We start from the raw sequence: 23109 nt of genomic DNA on the forward strand, positions 1-23109 counted from the left end.
GCCAATTAAAATTCAAAGGTAGTCATGTGCCAGACTGACCACCATTTTAACTACACCCTTAGTTGGGTTTCCCTCTTGACGCTCTGTATTGTTAAGTTTCCAGTGTGTCCCGTTTCCCTAAAGGCCATCCACCATGGCCATTATCTCAGCAGAACAATTAGCTTAGTGGATACAACTTAAATGGACTCTTGGTAAGCCAATATGAGGCAAAGCTCAGCCTCTAAATTGAGTGAGCTTTGAAAAGACAAGCCTGCTCCCTGTCACTTTAATGTTTTCCCTCTTTACAGTGAATTATCTTGGGAGGAGTTTGAAAACCTAGACTTGTAATGTTACTTGTCTAAGAGACTCAAGAAGTTTGTGAACATGAAAACCATAATTGTTGAGCCTAAAAAAAGGATGGCACCTTAACTTTAAGCATAGATAGATTTTCACAACTGATTCTCAGTGCATGCGTAAACCTAAAACTACTTTACAATGTTACAACATGTAATTTCTTCCATTTACTGTGATATCTTTTTAAAAATCATTCTATTTAAATGGTTATTAAATCACCTTAACTTGGCTGCGTGTTTGTCAGAAGACCAAACAATATTAAAATGTATTCAAATGTATTCTTCATCCTCACATAAGCTCCCTTTTTTTCTCAGTAATGGCACAATTACTTTCCACACAAGGCTGTGATATGTGTTTATCACATTACATATTTTTAGCAGTCGTGAGGTGATCACTGCTGTTTTGCAATTCAAGAGCTTCATTGGCATTTCATTGAAGTGTGACAATAAGAACCTCCATTCAATCAATGGATGATACATGGTGGCGAGGGACATACGTTTTCTTTACAAGTTCAGCAGGATTATATGTCCCTCAGCAGCTGGTTCAAATAAGTGATACAGACTTTTGAATCAGAAGTTCAGATTTTTAATGTTTCCAGTACAAGAGACTTCTGCAAAAAAAAAATTTATCTTAATGACAGAATTTTCAGGCATTATTTCTAGTGTTTAAGCTTTCTGTGTATGATATGTCATATAAAAGTGTTTCTTTTTTCTTTGCCTTTTGTTCTTAATGCTGCTGCCTGGGCAGGTGTCACTTGTAAAACAGGTTTTAATAAGTAGGTGAGGTGAAATGTTAAAATGGCACAGACTTCTTTTGGTGAAAATGGTTCTGTTACAGTGTGATTGTTCTTTTTTTGTTGATGTTGTTGCCGTTGTTTGGCACGGCTGTGGTGTCTCATTTTTTTCTCCTATAGGCAATGTTTTTGCTCGTCCGGAGCATGATAATTATTTTTAATTAATCATCACGTCTCTCCATTGGGGTGGTGGGAGGCAGAGTGTCTGCCTTGCTCCCAGAATCACCCACATATTGGGAGAAAAAGTGAATAGTATGAGGGTCATCCTATGGAAAGTGGTCACTATAATTACAATTTTCTTTTCAGTGCAGGGTATGTCTGACTTTTTCATCAGGGCTTCTTTTTTCTGGCTCAACATTGCTTTCACCAGAGAAGAAAAACACCATGAAATGAAACTGACAGCTTAAGGGTTCTTAAGGGAGTAGGCAGAGTTCAGAGTTTACAGAGTGTTTTGATTGGCTTTAAATCATCCCAGATAACACAAAATAAGTAATTACAGCCCTCTGTGCAAGGAGATTTTTATCATTATTTCCACAATATTACCCATAACTTATATTGCCAAAATCCCTTTTGTATGATCAGAGTATTTCATTTTGTGTTAATAACACACTTTCCTTTTTATTACAAATACACTGTAAATGTATTTTATACATGTTTTCCTTGACATTGCCAAACAAGGCTCCTGTCCTTACCTGACAGGACTTGTGAACTGCGTAACCCTTCCTTGTCTTGGCTGAGTTCTCAACCTGCAGTGTACATACTGTATTATGCTTTCAGACCGGACTGGTTCCTTCTTTGCACTCTGAAGCTTCCTTGCCGTCTGCTCCGGTGTCTGTCAGTCCTGTGCCACATTGGTTTGCTGGCTATGTGCCTGCTGGTTCCTTTTTAATCTATTTGAGAGCTGAACTCCCGCAATGAGATTGTCCTGAGAGCTTGAGGGACGCTGAGGTCCTTCATTTATTACAGCTGAAATCATTAGTGAGGATTTTTTTTTTCTCTGAGAAATAGAAGCACAACGTAATGTGGTATATCTCAGGTTGAATTAGGAGGAAATCATGCATACTGCTGGGCATTTATCCAAAAGCTAAGTTATTGTTTTAGAGTGGTGTCACAGTCTTGTTCTACCTGTTTCAAGGAGTAGGATAATTTTCTATCCCTGCCTAAGCTGGTATCTGCAAATCTGATTTAGTTGTGGATCTGGACTGGCATTTCTCCTGAATGGTTTGTCAGCAAGCAGTAGTATGTTATCCCCTTATAAGATCTGGCTCAGTGTCACCTCTCATCTCAGTGTGATCTGAACACCTTACTCCAATCACTGTGGCCAGAGGTCACTGAAATAGCCAATGAAAGATCATTTTAAATTCTGAAGCATCCATTGCACTTGTATGAAGTGACGCCAAGCTATATTTTTGTCAAAACAGCAGGGAATTGTACATCTTGTCATGAAATTTTGTTCAATGTCATTTCACTTTTATTTTAGTCTACTTAAAATACAGGTTAAAGGTGCAATTCAATTACTCATTGCACACTATTCGTTTTTGGGATTCATAATCTAACATTTTCTAATTTGCTTTTATTTGAGAACATAATTTAGAAAAGCAAGAGACCTCGTGCAAGACTGAATTGGGACACCAGAGGACATATGGCTTAACATTCCCTAGGCTCTTAATTAGTATCCTAAATATATTGTTCAGTATGTACAGTATTCTCTGTGGCATTCAAGGTCTTGTTTAGTCTTGTATGTTAGGGGTGAGCAACAACAGAACAATTCTTTTAAAAGATAGAGAAGAAATGAAAGAAAAGAGAGTAAATAAATAAATAAAACAGATGTAAAAACTTTCTCAACATCATTTTTATCTGAAACTTGTTTGATGTTCATCATTTGCAAGATCCCTCCAGGTTTGAAAACTATATTCCAGCTTAATTTTCTAGCTTTTCCATGACCTCAGTGACTCAGTGGGTGATCAGTCTGTGAACATAAATTGTAAAGTAAATACAAACATTCATATCTATATGTGTATGTACAAAGGCAGACAAACAGTTTAGCTTTAGAGAGACTTCTAAGAAAGGGTGGAAAATGTGGAGCTTGTATGTTTAATAGTTCAGTCAGTAGCATACATGCTGCTTGGCAGGCAACAGGATCTTGCCTTCAGCCTATAAGCCAGCTATAATGTGGGCTAGTAAAAAAAAAAAAAGGACAGAGGAAAAAATCCCTCTCTTATCGATTCTGCCTCCAACATAGCAACTGGTCGCTGATTGGCTGACGCGCGGCACGTTCCCGGTCGTCCATTGGCTGATCAGGTAGCGTGGAAACGGTGGAATCGGACGGAGACAGAGGGGAGGAGAGAGGCGATTGGCTGCGGCCGAACTGAAAGCGAAAACCTCTTTTTCTGAAAGCCTGCGAGACAGTTGATGGTGTGTGTATTTTAGGCGTGACTCCAAAGGTAATTCGTCCTACTGCCCCCCCACCATCCACCCCCACCAGCCAGGACTTATTTAAATTGAGAACTATAAAGCAAAATTACTATGAATTTAAACGAGCGAGCTCTACGACTGAGGCCTACCTACAAGGAAGGGGAAAGGGAGGAAAGCAGAGGTCTGTGTATGTTCGAGTAAGAAAAGAAAAGAAAAGGTGTGGGGGCTGGGTTTTACATAGATTAAACTCAGTCTCAGAAAAATAATACTGAGCGGTGTAACCTAAACTGCTGTAAAAGCAAAAATCTCTGGGGTACAGCCAGGTGGGAGTGTGTTTCAGGTTAAAGGAAACGTAGGAAAAGGCCCAGCTTGACCTTTTCAGCCTTCCATTTTTTTAATACCATCCTGTACAGGAGTTGGAGAAATGTACTTTTTGAGCACTGTTTCCTGTCCCTCCTCTTTTCCTGTCTGTCCACCCCACACACTTTCTCTGCCCACTCTCTCCCTGTCTTTTGGACACTCACACAGGCTGAGTGTGACTCAGCGCTGGTACAGTCTGTCCTATCTATCTATCTCCCCTGCATCTGGTCCATCCTAGCAGAACACGCATGCCGCCTGTCCACCAGCAGCTCTCTGTGCTGACACAGGAAAGAGGGAGTAATCCGTGGCCTGGAACTGAGGCTCTCCCCCAGTACATCCCTGCCCTCTGCACCTCATTAATCCCTACCTAACACAGACTTTATGTGATAGTTGAAAGAGGCCACCTGTTGCTGTGGTCACGGAAGGCCGGTGATGGTGTCACCCAGGGTCATCCGCATCCTCCTCCTCCTCCTCATCATCATAAGTGCCCACTGTATACTAAGATTTACCCAGGGGTTTATTTGTAAATTGAGCTTGAGATGGTCTGGAAACTCTGGAACAGTTAAGTTTTTGGAGTTTACTGTGTGATAAAGTTTGGAAGACAAAACTCAAAAGTGCTCTTGAGCTGGCTGGTACCAAATGTTTACAGTCAAGCTGCATTCCTTTCATAGGAATGTCCAAAAGGTTGTGTTTCAAAATACTGCAGTGAAGTAGGTTTTAATATATATCCTTTTTCCTAGTGACTCAATGGCGGCCAGACTGAGTGGGGAAAGGGCCTGCACATATCCTGCTATTGTCTTTATCGCTTCCTTTCTCTTCCATCTGTCCACAGCGTGTCCTCCAGTGGCCTCGCTGCCTCCTGTCTCTGCTCACCGAAAGATAAGCTCATCAGAGTACAATGGTTCCACGAAGACAGACGGTAAGTTTTAGATAACTACTTATTTCACTTAAAAGACACCCAGCTCTGTATGTGGTAATTTTTTTTAACCCATGTCGTAAAAACTGTAAAATCTGTGGGAAAGTCTTGAATATGATTTTAAATTATTAGAAAAAATGACATTGTGCATTGCTTGCATAGTATCAGCAATGGACAGTGGAAAAAAAACAGTGGATTATGTAAGTTGACAAAACCCTCATCAGTTTATTGTCTTTCAGCAAGAAAAAGGTCAGGATCTCACATTGCTTAGCTTCACCCAAGGAGTTTCCTCAATCCCCCAGTGGAGTTATATTTTTCTAAGAGGCTTAATCACCCTCCTTCCATAAACCAACCTCAGAAATACATTTTACAGTTTCTCTGTACAGAGTATCTATTGTCCTCAAACTTGAAAAATGTGCCAAGTTCAACATGGATTCCTTTCCTCTTAAGCTATGTAGGCTGCTTGTCATGAAAAACATTCATAGCTCGAGCAATGCCACAGTTCAAGTAATGGAGGCAGGATACATCCGGACCTCTGGCAGTTCACACAAACATCGAGGCCACATCATACTAACACCACCAAAGAGAGTGCATTTTTGTGGCAAATGTCAACCTCTCATAACAGCATTACCTTCACCACCGTCATCATCGTCATACATTGCAACAATAGAAATACTGTTGGATTGCACTTTCTTCAAGCTTTCATTCTTGTGGCATGTTTATAGAAAAAATATATATAGAATACAAAAAGCTTATACTTCTTTGAGTAACAGAATATAACATACAGTACTTCAGATTATGTTTTGATCAGCACATCAGCAGGTGTACATAAATTGCCCTCCCCTTGCCCAAATGCAATTACCGGACTAAACAGGGATGTAGTTTTGCTCACTATTAAGTGCTTTGGTCAATGGGTATAACATTGAGTATGCTCTTACAATGATATTCTACAGGATGTTAATGCTACATAATTATGCACTGTATATGAATATCTATTAAGAAAGGGGCAAATTGTCAAGATGCACCACAACTTTTCACATATTCACACCTAGCATTTACCCAAAAATGGTTTGGTCCACCAAACCGATATGATGGAATCAGCCTGTTTACAGCACCATTTATTCCCCTCACAAATGCAAGTAGTAGTAACCCAATATATATCCAACGTATTGGTCAAATTTTCAGAACTGAATAAATTTTAACTAGGGAAACAGACATCTCTTGCAACATCAACTCTGGTTGTAAAAGTTGAAGTCAAACGAAGGTGCAGCACCTGATGTCAGTGAGCAATTTTCTGGGTCTCAACATCCCTACCGAAAGTGTCCATTAAACAAACGGCAATAAATGAAGTACATTTTTTTTTTTTGGAAGCTTAAACAGTCTCTTTGAAAACAAAACAAAATAAAAAAAACAAAAACAAAAGTTCAAGCTGACATTCAAGTTCCGGTCCCACTTCAATTTGTGAAATCCCATTCACAAAAACCGATGGAATCACTGTAGTGCAAAATTTTACACAATGCACCTTGATGCAGTCGTTCTCGCAGGATACAGTAAACATGCCCTTATGTCTCTCTCCGTTGGATTACATTTCTGGAGCTGCAGGCGGGAGCCCAACTGTGTGTTTCGGAGTCTGTAAGAGTTTGTGTTCCTCTATGTGTTGAGAAGGTGTGGCTGCAGCTTTGGCGTGTACTGGGTGTGACAGCCGAACGTCCAGGGCATCATTGTGTTGCGCTAAAGAGTGCAGCCGATAGTGCAGGACAAGGTCTTTCAGTGAGCAGTGGACGTCGTAGGGCTCAGCAAAGCCGTATCCGTGTGGTGTGCTGTAGATCATGCAATGCTTCACTTCTTCATTCACACTGAAATAAATAAATTTAAAAAATTCCATTAATGAGTGTCACACAATAACACAATAACCACGTTTAATATGCATCTCAGTCCGTTCTTCAGATGTGGCTTTCTGAAGTGATACTCACACAACAGAGCAGGCGTAGCATCCCTGTTTGCTGCTCTCACGGATCAGGAACGTTCCAGAAGCTTTACCTTGAAGCATCTCCTCAGCCTGCGTCCGACTCATTTCACCAACAAACCAGCTCGTCTCATCCTGATGAGGCAAATTCTTCTCATCTCCCTTCAACACATATGTGCTGGGGAAAAAAAAAAAAAGAGTTGTACTATAACATCTCTGTAACAATTCTGCATTTCACGTACAAGTTGTTAGTTGCGATCTTTAATATTGCTTCCAGAAAGAATTTGTTGGAACTTACTCATCGAGGCTGTCACTCTGTATCCCCAGCCAGTCATTTATGCGTTTCTGCCGTACGCCTTTGTGATTAAGCCAGCTGCAGGAAGAAGAACAGAGATATTTACCTTTAACATAAAATGATCCTACGTTATAGAGCAGCTACAGTATGTCTCTTCCCTTAATTAGCTTGCAATGATTTACTACAGAGACCACAAACAATGTTCTGATGCCACTTACTTGAGATACTGGTCTCTGATGTTGCGTAGCTGGATGAGGTCAGGCCGCAAGCTGTTCATCTTCCTGTCTGTCTCTCTGTAGTCCTCCACCTGTGTTCTTAAGTCTTCCTCCAGATGGATTTTGCTGTCGTAGATCTCCCCAAGTCGACACTTCAGCTTCTCATAATTTATCAGGAAGCTAGAGAGGGGGAAAGTAAAGGTCATGGGTCTGAGCAGAGCTGAAGCAAAATGGTTGACATGCATCTAAATTAAAACTACATTTGGATACAGTTTTTGGACAATGATGTAATAAAGTACCTCTCCAGATCTGGGTCGGCTCCCTCAGACTGATTGTTCCTTTCAATCTCCTCTCCGTAACGCTCCTGTTCACGACACTGCTCCTCGAAGATCAGCATTGTCTCGTTAAAGGCTTCAATTGCTGTTCGCTTCATCTGGATTTCCTGCATCACAACAAACACATCCAATAAGAAAGGACTCGGGAGACCGATGAACGCAAATCCTACTCTTTAGATAAGAACTGATACTTTGCTATCAGCATAGAAATCGGAGCCCAACAAAGTTCACTTCCTGTTTTTACCTGTGAGGTCTTTGTGAAGGCTTCATAAAGGCAGTCAAACTCCTTTGACTTCTCTTGATACTGACTGTGAACCTCCTTCAGCTTTCTTCCAGCGACATCAACACTGTCTTCTTTCACCTAATATAAAAAAATTACACTTGATCAAATATATAAAATTCATAGCCTACGTATTTAGCGGAAATATCAATCATCACTTATTCTTACTGAAAAAGATAATGGTATGAACTAACCTGCTGGAAGCGGGACACGGGATGGGTGAGCATCAGATCCAGTGTGGCATTATATTCCACCAACGGATGGTGCTGATAGTGCCAAATGAGCTCCACCACCGAAGTGAACGTAAGGGGGTCAGAGAAGCCGTACTTCCCGTCCCGGTGGTAAATCTTGATCAGCTTATTGTGCCCGTCTTTCCTGTGAAACCGCAAAGCCTGATATTAGATTACTGTCGAAGAAAAAAAAAAACGCTTAATGATATGTGTAGTGGTGCTGTGACGGGGAACAACTGTTCTCTTTTCCTTCTGCTTACCTTAATGTCAGTGTAAAGTCTCCTTGCAGCTTTGTGGATGCGTCACGCACCAAAAAGGAGCCGTCAGGTCTGTCTCGAAGCTTCTCGTTTACCTCGTCCCTGAGGGAAAGTCAGTTAACTGTTAACGGATGCAACATACCACTACGTCAAACAGTCAACAAAAACATGCTCAGCAGACTTGAAAGGTTGTAATAATGAAGGCATGCGTGACTTAGGACTGTTAAATTTAGGATACTTTACCTGGTTATGTCTCCCCAATACCATTCAGCGTCCTGCAGCGAATACGCAGGTGGCGAAAGGCAGTTGTTGTTGTTCATGGTGGAAGATACTGGCTTTGTTGACCTGGGAGGGAGAGCTGCAAGCATAAAAAAAAGAAGGAATGATAAGAAAATTAAATTCAAAGGACCAGGGTGACAGTTTCTTACCTGTCAGAGACCTGTCAGAAACTGTGAAACATTTAATCTGTTCTGACATCAAGTAAATTCAGATTCAGAGAACTTTATTTGTCCCCGGGGGACAATTTAAGTAAAGTACCGTAAACAAGACTCCTTCAGTATAATAACCAGTGCAATCAAAGATTTGTAAGTATGTATGAAGGAAATAGTGCTCTCAAATAGTGCCCCCCCCCCCCCCACCACTCACACACACACACACACTCTCCCTCTGTCACACCTTTGCTTGATGGGGCCTGTCAAGATCTGAGAACAAGCCCAGGCATGTTTCCAAGAGCCATCACTTGCCAAATCATTACCAAGATTATAAGTGTGGTCAGCACTAAAAATAGGAAATGTGGCAGTTAATGCTCATTTCTGAGCACTTATCAGTCATGTTTTCTTATTTCTTATATTTCTTATTATTCCAAACATTCTAATGATTAGGTGTTCACTTGCCTGCAACTCATGCAAAGTAGATTAAAGTCCAGTTTCTAAACTTTGGAACTGTTCTTAATTGCACAAGAAGCATTAAAAAGACCATAAATTGCATTTTGAGCCTCTTAGACCACCCCTCCCATTTTATAATCACTGTACGCTTACAGATCCTCACAAGTTTTCCATCAGCCTTAGAGGGGAAAAAAAATGTGTGAGTCTGGCTGAAAGACTAAGCGTTTTCCTAAAAATGAAAAAGGAGGGCAAACCGCATCAAGAGGAGGTGAAGGGCGATATATTTCACTGCAGGACAAAAGTGCCTTTCATGAGGCAGTTAGGGAGAACACAAGAGCACCCTCAGAGAGGAGAACATGTGGGTTTCTCCCACCATCCGCTCTCCTCTTTTTCTGACCTTAAAATAAACAAAAGGCAGGTGCAGCAGCACAGTGGCAGGCACAAAAAAGAAAAAAAAAACCGAAAAAGCTGCGGCTCCTGAACTCAGCAAAATTAAATCTGCACACCTTCCCCTCTCCGCCTGCTGCCAAGAAACTCCACTGGCTTCCAAAACCAACATGCGCATACCAGTACAGACAAGAACCACGTAATTTAAGTATGAAATAATAATAATTAAAAAAAAAAAAAGCAAAATCAGTTACACTGTAGTTTGCATTGTGTCCAGTCCAGAACACACATAAAAAAAGCATGGGTAAAGTCCTAATAACCAAAGTCTGAAAACTATCACTTAAACATAACTACAGCAACACAGGGCATCTGTATTGTTCTCATGGTGTGTCAGTAGTACTCATTTTAAGTTCATAATTGTATTTTATCAACCGTAGTTCTCAGTAATAGCCTGACAATAATTAATGTGAGGGAGATAAAATTATTGTGCAATTTTAATTAGCTGGAGTCAAATAAATTTAGCTGGGCAGTTATTTGGCAAGACGTGACACGGCCGAAATGCAAGTGTTGTTCACAGTCAGGACAATGTAATAACGCCGCGGTCAAACGACAAATGTAAATAACAAAAAAAAAACAAAAAAAAAAACGAACTGTTGGTGAGTTGCCGGAGTTAAGTCATGAGACGAGCCGCGCTGTCTCGTCTGCTTGCCTCAAGCCTACTTCCAGAGCTAGCGCACAAATTAACCACGGCTGGCTGCAGAGGAGAACAAAGCGGTCGTTTCATGCGGCGCTCATTAACGCACCCTCGGCTATCTCTCCTTCTTCAAAATGCGCTCTCCACGCTGTCATACCCCTTCAGGGAACCTTCTTTTGGTTTATGAGGAGATGCGAAACCGCTGTACGTTTCTGCCTAAGTTTGTCATATGTGCTGGGACAAAAGAAAAGAGGCAAAGCCACTGCGCCTGGTCCACCGAAAGGTATTACGTAATTGGCAAGTGAATTGCGCTATGCATGCCTGGGCAATGCCAGTGGGGGAGCGCAGCACCGAGGACCTCGCCATTATAACGTTTTACTGACACCTGCACGGCATTTGTCATATGTCGGCTTTGCTACAGACAATGCATTTAATTAAAAAGAAAATAAGAAATATAAGGAAAAAAATGAATAAAACGGTTTCCGACCCCCCGCAGATCAGACAATGGCTGCCTTTAACCCTAACTTACCTGGTGGTGCTTGATCCATTTCGATGTAGAATAAGCCTTCGGGAGGATAAACCATTCCTGTTTCACAAGAGTAGTCCAGGTTGCTGCTGTTGTCTTCGTGCGCAATATAAAAACAATGCACGTATGTTTTAGCCGCAAATGAACCTAATTTAGGCAACTTCAGCGCAAACGAAGACGCCACGTCCTACATAGGTTTGGACAAAAAGAAAACTCCTTCGCTTCCGAGTCCATTTAAAAAAAATCCCACTGTCCAAATGTTCTCCCTCGACATAGCCTGTCTAACTGGGGATTTTTTTTTTCTTTGCAGAGATGCAGATTGTCAGTCCATGCCTCGTCGCTGTGCGGTGGAGCTCTACTTCATCTCGGAAGTGGAGCGACTTTAAAGGGCTGTTCGTAACATCATCTTGGCACGGTCCAACCCGCCGCTGCAGGAGGGGATTTCGTTTCCTTGCAGGATTCTTTGTCACGTAAAAGATGTCCAGGTAAATTTATATTAAATACTTAAAAAATTAAGTGTTTATAAGTGTAATTCGCAAAATAAGATTTCATTCGGTGAACTCCACATGCAGATGCGCAGTTTATCACAAATGAGTAACCCCTAAATATCAATGGTACGTTCCAGACCGTTTCATTCAACTCTCCTCCGGCCGCACTGTAACAGCTGAAAAATTCCTTGCAGGGCATGAATGGAAAAGAAAAACCTGGTCTATTAACTTGAATCATAAAAGAAATGAACATGATATAACCAATAGCTTATATGTGTTTATATTTAAAACAAACAGGAATTAAAGCATTTTCTGCCACTCCAGCTGTGCTCCAGTGTACTGCTGAGAGAATAGGTTTCAATAAAATGACATCATGCTTTAGGTTTTATGATAATTAAACTGTGTTCAGCTGTTTGGCATCCAGAGAGCACCAGGCTCAGACCCTTTTGTCTGAGAGGCGACAGAGTTGCCTGCCTAGTTGGCAAGTGTGTATTATATTCTTGTTGAGCTTGTCAAACATGTTCAGCAACAAAAATGGCATCTTGACTGTCACCACTCGAAATTATTGCCTCTCTGAGATCATCCTGTTGAAGACACAATAGGTAATAGCAGGTGTGTTACGCATCGGTTGGTTGAAAATGACTGTAGGGAAGGAAGGATTGATTATTTAGTGATAAGATAATTTGGTGTTTCTGTCTTCGTGTACTGAATTACTATCTCCTTATGTGCTTATGCTGGATGAATGCACGCATTGTTGTTCGTTCATGACACAGAATGACATTGTGCTGTAAATTTAAACAACCGTAGGCTCTTCCACCAGCTGACATTAGTGGCTGCAGGGAGAGTGAAACAAAGTCGGCATGGTCAGAGGTCTGTCTCTGTTGGTGTCCAGGCGTTTATGGCCGATCCCCTTTTGACCCAGGGACAGAGCCAGGGGAGGTAATTGCCTCCAGCATTCCTTTTTCCCATCAGTAAGACGATTCTTTCCTGTGTCCAGTCAGTGCCCATGAAACGTCCTAAACTAACTGCCATGATGGAGCATATCATGGCAAGAGAGCACAACCATGCCTCAAAGAATCATGTGTGTGTGGGTATTTCAAGGAAACACAAAGTTTATTAATATTTTTAGAAAAAGAAAATCAGTGTTGGAAACTCTCTTTTAGGCATTAGATCCACCATTTGACAGGTATGTAATTGTGTGGGTGTGTGCACACATGGGTGAATGTGCTCACGTGTGTGTATTTGTGGGTGCAATGTGTGAGTGTTTGCTCGTGTGCTCTACATGCGTTCCTACTTTAAGGAGCCTGGAAGCCTGTCACGGCATGTCACTTGGCTGCTACCCAACCCTCCCCTCCCCCTCCCTGGGTGTCAGAAGAGCACAGAATTTGCCCCTTTAACTTCTGGGTCTGACCTCTGTGACACATTTCACTACCACGACCCTCTTGAAGCACTACGGCATCGTATTGGGGCTCTGGACACGTTATTGGTGGACACTGTGGCATAGGCACAGTGAGTTCCAGTCTCTGGGGGAAGTGTTGGGGGAATATGCTGTCTCTATGATCAGTATTTAGGAAACGCTGAAAGATTTGGGGTGTGCTGTGTATTTGTGTGTGTGTTCCCCATTTGTGTTGTGTGCATGTAGTGGCCAGGGTGAGGGAGGGCCAACTTACAGGATAAACCCTTAGGCTCTGCACCCCAGATCCAGGCAGTCCTGATGGGATCAGTGAAGGCTAATCGTAAGATTAACAGGATAGGCTGATACTGCAAGCCTGCCAGCTGCCTGCTAGCTGATGTGACTCATCTTGATATCCACCACCACAATATGCCACTGGACTGTGGGAGTGCTGGGAAACTCTGCACGAGTTTTAAATTAATAAACAGATGTTCCTCTGTGCTAAATGTAGATAACAGTTAAACTCTAATTCTGTTCAAGTTAAATTTTTGACACTGATCTGTCAAGCAACTTAGGCACAACAGGGAGTATTATAGGCAAAAAAATATTAAGGAGAGTAGGTGTTGGAGACATTATAGTTTGGTCATTTCTCTGGTCAGGAAAGCAGTGCCAGGAGAAAAGAGAAATACAAATACATAAAGAGGTCAGGAGACTGACAAACAGGATGGTTCCTGTGTCCTAGAGATTATTCAGTGTCAGGTCAGTGTGGTTCAGTGTGTTGTACATTATTTGAGTGGTGAAATTGTGGAAAGAGCGTTAATCCTCATATTTAGGAGCGTTAAATGTGTTCATGATAGGCCTCCTGCTGTCATTCACTTAGCCACACTAAGTCACAGCACCCAGTATTTGTAGAATCAATCGAATAATCTCTTGGCTTTCTAGAATGATGTTTGTTTGGACTTAGCTCAATAACTGTGTCAAGGAATATTATTCATCAACTGTTTCCATAGCTCCTGTGCAGTGCGGTGTAGGACGTGTTTTATCAGGATTTGTTTTGTTTGTTGTCCATCAGAAAAGACCCAAAGACACAACACAGAGAGAGAAACCATGTCAGGGATTAGTTCAGTTCACCGATGTGGGTATCTGTGTCATGGTCTCGAATTGTAGCCCTGGGTGAATTGCACATCTCTAAAATCTTCTGTACTGTAGTGTGCTGCTATTCACGGCCATTGAAGGGATGCATAATGGTCTTGGCAGGGCGGTCGACATTCACCATGGAGAGACTGTGGGGTTTCCCTGATCAGTGGCCAGAACCAGCACACAAAGCATGCAGTAGTCCTGCCAGAGGCAACTCAACTGTGGGCAGAGTGTAGGGCGGCTATGGTCTGGCCCCCAGGACCCTGCCATTGTGGAAATGTAAGTGGGGACAGTGTCTGAACGGCTAGAGTTGGAACAGAAAACTTTGGATGACCAAAACTATGAGCTTCAAATAGCTGGGCCCTGGGAAACATAGCTTGTTCTTTTAAGGAGGTCAAAGAGAAGCCAAAAAGAAGGGAAAAAAAACAGAAAACCAATGTTTGGTGGAGGGAATGTCAAATTGGAGGCTACTGTTACTATAGACATCAGCAAAACTGACATACCGTTTTTCCATACGCTCCAGTGTCTGTCTGTCTGTCTGACTCCGTCTGTCAAGTCTAGCCCTCTCCCTGTCTTTATGTGTCCTCTGCATTATCACCCAGTGGTCATACCAACCGCTCATCATCTGTCACTCCATTCTACCAGAGCCTAATCTTACTAACAGAGGTGACAACTGAGGTACTCGTGGCATGCCACCACATAATGTCTACCAGCTGAGTGTCTGAGTTATGCCGAGGATGATGATCCTGTGGTATCAGCGGCCCGTGTCTCTCCAGAGGCCTTCCCCACCTCTCTGCTTAAGTGGAGTGCCAAATAAAGGCCTGACCATGAACAGTGAAACGCGATGTATCCATGAGATGCTGTCAGTTTTGAGTCCTTGTATCATGAAAATATGTGGATCATATCAGGTTTTAGAGCTGCAACTAATGGTTATTTTCATCATTGAATAATCTGTTAGGTTTTGATTAATGGTAATTGATTAATGGTTTATTTTTAAATTCAAAAATTCCAAAACCCAGTGCTGTTTAATTTGTAGTTATATAAATCAGTAGCTTCATAAATGATTTGAACAATTAATAGATTACTGAAATTCTAATTGTCATTCAGCATTATTCTTAAGTAATGTGAAATTCTCTATTGTCCTGAAATCAATAACTATTATCCCTGACACAGTGTGACCCGGTGGGTTCACAGTCAGAAAAGTCACGTTGCAGTCAGCGCACCGGCAAATCAGCAGCACTTCTGCGATACATCTTGTCAACTCTGACTCTTTACAGAGAGGAGTCATGTGTGTCAGTGAGCAAAGTTAAGCCTGTAACCTCACTCTCTCACCCCTCTCTCTCTCTCACACAAATGCACACACACAATCCCAGGCTTCATGCAAAGCAAAATTGAGAAGCCAAGACCTCTTTCAAGCTCCTCTGTGGTTGCCCCCCCTCCCTTTATATAAAAGGACACTACTCTCCTCAGCTACACAGCCATCACATCAGCACTATAACTCTATTAGGCACAGCTCCAGGACAAACCAAGCAGCCCATAGCCCACAATGGCATCATTGTCAGTGGGGATTGCAGCCATTGTCGTCCATGCTACAGGATTTATTCCCCTCCTCCCATATTGTGACCTTCACCTTTGACCCCAGCTGCCATCTCACATGCTCTGGGACTGAGAGCTTGTGAGGCTTTATGCGTAGCAGGTCTTAAACGCTCCCTTACAATGACCCAAGCCTGCTAAGTGGCGATTCAGGTTAGTGTCAGCAAGGAAAGATTGGGGGGGAGTCGGAGTATGGAGTTGTGGTTGGACTGATTGACCCTTAGAAAAGGTCAGTTGGAAGGCATGAGAGGAGAGGAGCTGGCTCTTTTCTCTCCTTTTTCTCCCCCTGGCCAGGACAGACACTCTGTATGGTTATTTATGAGTGTGTGGGAGAGTAAGCGGGGCTGCAGTGAAACCCACCAGCCCTCTTTGTTGCGAGGGCTGGGCAGGGCTGGGCTGAGGTGCCTGTCATTGGTTTGGTTCTGTCATATATACATGCGCGTTGCTCACGCACACGCAAGCTCTCACAAACTATTAAGAACCCCTCCCAGAGCTGCAAGGACAGAGGAGAGGACTCTGTTGCGAGGCAGATTTGGAAAATGAGGTGTGCTTCACACAAAAGCTGTCGGCAGTTTGATAGATGCCTCTAAGGCATTGAAACCACATGAAACTTAAGGAAACTGGAGGCCACTGACATTAGTCTGAGCCAAAGTTGGTGGCATGTTTGTATAATATCATTTTTGAGATATAAAACAGGATATTGTTAAATTATATGATTATTGAATTTGATTTCACTCTACAAGAATCCCCAAATACTGAAGATTTAAAAAAAAGTTTGTTAAATATTGCATAAAAGCATCAATAATCATACCCAACATATCATGTTGTCTGTACATAAAAATGAGTCAAAATACAGCATTACACAAGTTTGTCAGTATTGTCCAGCTCATCTCCAAACATCCACAAGCCCAGTTGAACCACTTCTTACAGTAAATACATGATGTGTGAAATTGTCATGAGTCACATATTCCTTCATGAGTTTGATACTCTCGAGAATAAATTAGCTGTGCCTTCCCAGAATTGCATGAAGTTACTGTTCACACCACTGCAGTGCTCTGCCAGTGCAACACACACCACTTTTTTTTTTCCTGACAAAGTTAAATTAAGCTTGAATTTCACGCTAAAGTCAAATGGTCATGATGTCATGGTTTGAGGACAGAATGACTCGGTTTGTCTGTTGACTGAGAAGACCTATTCTTACATGTTTGGGTGGGAGCGTAGCATATAATTGCAGAGCGGGATAGCATGAGGGGGATGGGGGAGGGAGAGAGTTAGCACGCAACATGAGTTTTGGCCCACAGTTGCTGGTGTGGGTGCCAAACTTGTCCAGAGGGCTGCTGTGTATATCTGTGCACGAGGCTAGTTCTGCTCTGCCTAGAGGCCTGCACAGTTCCAAGACACATCTTTCATTTGCACACGCTGAATAGCTTAGGGGAGCCCAAGGCAGTTTGGATTGGGGACAGATCTGGCTTTTTGGACTTTCGGATTTTGGGTGGTTGCCTGGCTGTGTGAATGTGTATGTGTGCGTGCACGCAGAAGAGTCCGGATCTTTTCTGGATGTGCAAAATTCTTCTGAGTGTCCCTTTTCAGTAAGAACCATTGCATTGTTTAGTTGTCAAGTTAGTTGTTAGGGAGCAACCAAACCGCTGTACACGTGTTGCAGCCATTTGAGGATTACACTGATCCAAAAATCTGACAGTAAAGAAGAAGAGAATGGAAAGCTTTGTCGGCCTTTTCATATCCTCTCAGTGGGAGGTAGAAAGGCAAGACCTCCAGACCTGGGATAGCGGTGGTGGGTGTTAATGGGGGGGTGTGAGCTCTCAACTGCCAGCCAGATGGACAACCAACCCCTGTGTATTCAGGGAGATCATATGGGATAACCTTGCAAAGACAGATTGACATTTTGCTGACAAAACAAACCAACCCTGTCCTGCACGCAAAAAGCCCCCTTCCCTTTTTGCACCCCCCCTCCACACACACATGCATGCTCTCATGTGCGGGCATACAAATACTTAAAGTGGTATTTGCTTACATAGGTCTTAAGGAAGTTATTTCAGCATGTGTTAAGCACTTGGTGAGGAGCCATAACAATGAGAGAATAGGACGAAAGAATCTAAGATTACACAACTGCTGTACAAACAATAGCAGTATGGGTGACCTGTGTAAATGAGACAACCTTGAGCCATGAGGGGAGCACATAAACTAATTTTCTGCATCATGCATTGGGATTTACCTGGGCACTTTAAGGCCATAGGTGAGCTGTATGTCCCAGAAGGTAAAGGGATTCATTATCTCTTTAACTTTGTGCCCTTATTTTCTCTGAGTGTAGAATTAAACTAGTTCTGAATATTATATGGCAGTAACACATTAAAGTATGTCTTTATAACTTTTTAAACTGTGTGAATATATAATCTTGAATTTATAATGCATTGAAACTAATGTTCAATGTCAAATTCCAGTGCATGAACCTTTTTTCTCCCTTGACCTAGTCACAATAGTTCACTAAATTAAGGAAAAAGTATCACAAGAACAGAACATTCTCTGTCATGAAAGAGCAGTATAAACGAAACGATCAAGAATCACTCTGTTCTTCGACACCTCTAATCCTCTCTGCAATATTCTGAATACCCTCAATACACATGATTAATGGCATGCACGTAAACTCCCTCCCACACACACCACTAATTTACATTATTAATACAGCTTGTACTAATGTGTGTTCCAAAATACTGATTACATTTGTTGTCAAAACATTTCACGCAAATTACTGTCATCTTCCCACCTCACACCTGCACTATGTGGCCTTTCCACCACACAGTCGATCATGGTACAAGAGATTCTGCACGAATCTGACGACTGAAGTGTAAAACTGCTGACTGCACAGTCTGGAACGGTCATGGTGACCTGAGAAAATGATGCCAGAAGCTGCTTATCTGATTCTTGTGACCCACTGGCCATTTTTTAGCTACTAGGTTTTTTTTTTGTTTTGTTTTAGGTTTTTTTTTTGTGGTATAATAAAGTCAGATTTAAATTAGCTCTGTTGTCATGACTATGGTCCAATACAGTGTTACCAAAGCAGGTTGTTCAAGGTTTATGATATAAGCACAATAATTCAAAATGGGTGTGGGTGTGTATGGGTATGTAAAAAAAAAGGGTGTGTATATATAACGCTATATAAATATAACACTATATTCAACTGCATTAATTTGCTAGTATACTGAAATGAAAGAACATCAAATTGCCTCAACCAAATAATTTACAAATAGAAAAACATATAAGAATATATATGACGCAGTATAGTTTAAAAGCTGAATTTAATGATAAGAAGAAGACATGGAATAAAAAAACAGGAATCTGTCTTTTATTGGAGCCTGGCACAATTTAATGAAGAACATAATTAGAGGAAGTTGGTTAAGAAAGTCCAATTTTCTCACCCCTTTTAACAGCCTACTTTGTGTTTTTATGTCCCACCACAATGGTACGTGGTACATGTGTGGGACACCAGAATGTTGTGGAGACATCTGTGTGTGTGTGAGTCCATGTAGACTCAGTGTGGTGAACACATTTTTTTCCCCTGTAGAGTGAATGATTTGAATAGATTTTTTGCCAGAGTTATTAAAGAGACTCTTTTATTTTCATAAAGTTCCATGAAGTTTGGGGAGCTACAAGAGGTAGTTTAAACAAGACTCAGAGTTGGCTGCTTTTAGCTATAGTCCAACATCACATGCTCGTAATGACAATCTTAGCATGCTCAGGCAAAGAAGGTATAATGGTTACCATGATCACCCTCTCCGTTTGGTGTGTAGGCGTAAACCAAAGTATTGTACAAAGGAAACTTTTGACTTGATGATGGTAATATATTAAAATGTCTGCTCCAAATTTTATCCAATAGTTATCTGGACATTTCACTAAAATTAAAAAATATCAACCTCAGAGTGGCACCTGAGGAAAAGTCAGGGAATGAGCAAAGTGACAGATATTCATCCTCTGGGACAATGAGTATCTGTACCAAGCACGAGGTCAAACTGAATAGTTGTTGAACTACATCAAAACTAAATGTAGTTGTTGAACTACATCAAAACTATCATCACCATGATCAGGCAAGATTTTTGTCCATTTTGTTGTCAACAATTTGTCCAATACTTAAGTGTTAATTAGCAAATGTCATTCACAAATGCGAACATACTGAACAAAGACGGTGAACATGGTAAACCTCATACTTGTTCAACGCTGGCGTGTTGTTGCGAGTGTGTTAGCATGCTCACAATAGCATTTCACAAATGGCATTTAACTCAAAGAACATTGTACGGTGAGTACAGTGTCACAGAGCTGCAAGTGTGACTGTAGATTTTTAGTCTTGTTTGGAAAATTTCTCCAGAGTCACAGAAGAGATTTTACTGTACAACTGTATAGTATAAACTGAACTTCAAGAGTGAAATTAGTTAGGAATGCCCCTTTAATTAAGAAAAATCAAGTTTAGGAAATTACTAGAACTCAGTATTCATGCCAGCAACCACAGTAGACAAGTATGACGTAAAAATACCATATGATTAATGTGTTTATTAGCTTAATTAATTACACTATTAGCAGAATTGGTTATGTAAAAAGTATCATAATGAAATTTGGTGGGATATTAGGCAACTCAGATGAAACTTGTTCTTGTTACTCCACGCTTCCTGTAAAGCTGTTTGGAGTCAAGACAAAGATGAGCTTAGTGAATGGATTCAATCCTGTTTGATCATCTAACGAGGATAGAGCACACTGATTGAAGGTCAAAGGCCTTTTAAGCTTGTATGACCACCTTTGTTTGACAATTACACCTGTCACAGGGGGTTAGCTCTTATCAACACTGGAAATGTCAAAAGGTAAACAGGTCACTAACAGCCTGTGCCTGGGCTTTAACTGCTCAGACGTAGTAGGGTAATAGGATGTTCTGGGAGACGGAGAGACAGCCAGATAAACAAACAGAGTGGCAGGCAGGCAGGGAGGCAAACACACAGTTGTGACAAAGGAATCCTCAACATCGCATGGTCATGAAGATAGTTTATGTCGCATGTCTAACCCTTCTCAGTTTGATTACACTCATCATGCTCAAATTTATGTTACCCACAGAGATTCTTGCATATGCTATTTTTGTAGAGGCCGTTGCTTGGGCTTGTCTCTGACGATCCGGCTCTCTCCAGCTCTGTCTTGCACTCTCTCCATCTCTCTCTTTCTCTCTCTCTCTCTCTCTCTCTCTTTCTGTCTTTCTCTCTCTCTCTCTCTCTCTCACACACACACACACACACACACACACACACACACACACACACACACACACACACACACACTTATATCTTTGTGAGGACACTCATTGACATAATACATTCTCTAGCCCCTTACCCAAACCTTAATCATCCAAACTGAATGCCTAACCCTAACTTAAACCTAATTCTAATTTATCTAACTTACCTAACTAACTTAACCCTAAAACCAAGTCTTAACCCTCAAACAGCCCTTTAAAGGTGTGGGGGCCAACCAAAATGTCCTCACTGTGCCCAAAATGTCCTCACTGTCTTAAAAGGTCCTCACTTTCCCAAAATGTCCCCACTTTGTGAGGTCCATGCTCACATTGGTCCTCACAAAGACAGATCTACAAGTATACACACACATATATACACACACACCTCTCTCCATTTCTCTGTCTTTCTCTCCCCACCACTCTAGCCACATTGCCACACTCAGTTTTCCATGGCCTCTCATTCCTGAGTGCTCTGCGAACTAAGTAAATGAACGACACAATCCGGAAATAGTGTTCCAGCCGGAGATGGTGGGAAGGAAAATCCCTTGACTAGCGCTGGCAAGAGGGTGGGTGAGAGAGGGAAATAGTATTGCAGCCATTCACACTTCAGACAAAGCTTGTTCCTTTCATAAGACTCTCTCTTAAACTCTAATTCTTTGCTCTTTTACTGTTTAACTAAACTGTTTAGCAGGGCCAAACATATTTCTGCTTGGTTTTCTTGAGGCTCAGATACTGCACATGTGCACTAACAAAACAGTGTTGCAAGAGAACATGTTGGTAGCTTCACGACACGGTAGTAGAGGTTAACTTATCTTTAGCCCGAGAGGTCAAAGATCAGTATTAAAAAAAGGCAGATGTCCCTGAGGAGGCTGGTGTGGAGGAGTGGTGCACAAGGCGCTGGGTAAATGTTGTCAGGATTGGCCTGGGGTTTGGCAGAGTGGGTGAGGGGAGCGGGGTGAAGACAGGAGGTGTGCCAACAGGTTAAAAGCAGGGTCAACTCTATAATGGGGGAGGTATCTGGATACCTCTCCACAGCTGCCAATCACAATCGTTCTGCGGCGAGACTGACGACCTGTCACCAGGAGCTTTAAACTGGGATTTAGATGGAGGTTCAGGCACTGCAGTCATACATGCTCAGAAAATGTTCCGGCTCTGTTGAAAACCTTGTGCAGTGGCCTCTTGGTCAGGGTGGTAAAATGTTCCTCTTGCATTTGTCAGAGGATGTGGTTAAATCTCACCCGAGAAGCCTGGGGCTGCGTTTGTGAAGCAACAGTGTGACACCACTGTTCAGTTTAGATCAGAATAATCAAGCTCCAATATTATTTTAAAAAGACAAATGTGCTCTTGTAGAATAAAAACAAAATAATGTCTTGTCACGGATCTTTAATTGCGCTTTACGTGGTGCCTGCTTGGTGCCTGTTAAATGGCCAACAAATGCTTTGCTCACTTTTTACAAGGGGAGGATGGCCTGCGTGAGTGCGTCTCACTATAACAGTCAGTAACATGAGATGGGGAACCACACAACCGCTAAATCAGTAAAATGGGAACCCAGAGTCACTGTAATTTGGGAGAGAGCTGGTTAACCACTCCTCATAATGGATGGTGTTTCTGTTTAGCCTAAGGCGTTGTAGCTGAGGTCATATGCAAACAAGTCAGATCCTGGGGCTCGGATATTTTACGGTGCAAAATGTTTTGCTCCATGTATTTAATCAGGTTCATGAAATCACTGAGCCTAAAAGTTTGATCATTTATCTTACGCATAATAACCAAGGACTTCATAAAATGTGTTTTTAACTGGCTACACGAGGCTCTGTAATTAAAGTCTATTAAAATATGTTTTTTTTTTACCCCTTATAAAGGCCAAAACTGTTGCACCACACCCTTAATCTATTTCATGTGAAACAGACATGCCAAGTGGCCTTCACAGACTGCCTAATTATTCATTTATTTATTTATCTGATAATTAGCATAGTATAATATTATATTGTTTTCCCTAAGCAGCTCTCGTTTGTTAGCAAATTTGCACCAAACTTGACTCATATAAACATATCACAAATTATTACAAAGGTTCTGTTATAAAACATAAATGTTTCTTAGTAAAAGCAAAAAAAAAAGAAAGAAAATGACATATTTTTGATGATCATATTTTTTCTACATATCTATTAGTTTCATGTTTCTTATTGAAAATATAAGAACTGTTCTAAAAAGATCCTTATTAAAAACTAGTTTGTGATACACAATGTTTCGACAGTGTTATTACGTATGAAAACGATGAGGCCATAGCTTCCACAGCCTTTGTCCAGCTAACAGATTTCATGAAACTGTTCCCCA

General features: G+C 41.6%; 1 protein-coding gene across 1 annotated transcript; it reads right to left on the bottom strand.

Annotated features, from left to right (window-relative positions):
• Positions 1-5552: 5552 nt before the first annotated feature.
• LOC121193396 (phosphatidylinositol 3-kinase regulatory subunit gamma-like) lies at positions 5553-11238 on the bottom strand. The gene is made up of 10 exons (XM_041055651.1): positions 10890-11238; positions 8639-8753; positions 8399-8497; positions 8103-8283; positions 7873-7989; positions 7593-7735; positions 7297-7473; positions 7082-7156; positions 6791-6961; positions 5553-6673 (listed from the first exon to the last, which is right to left on the bottom strand). Exons 1-10 carry the CDS (start codon positions 10942-10944, stop codon positions 6400-6402), a joined length of 1407 nt encoding a protein of 468 aa, XP_040911585.1. The 5' UTR covers positions 10945-11238; the 3' UTR covers positions 5553-6399.
• Between the last annotated feature and the right edge of the window lie 11871 nt (positions 11239-23109).

Source organism: Toxotes jaculatrix, chromosome 14, assembly GCF_017976425.1.
Source record: "Toxotes jaculatrix isolate fToxJac2 chromosome 14, fToxJac2.pri, whole genome shotgun sequence".
Taxonomy (NCBI): domain Eukaryota; kingdom Metazoa; phylum Chordata; class Actinopteri; family Toxotidae; genus Toxotes; species Toxotes jaculatrix.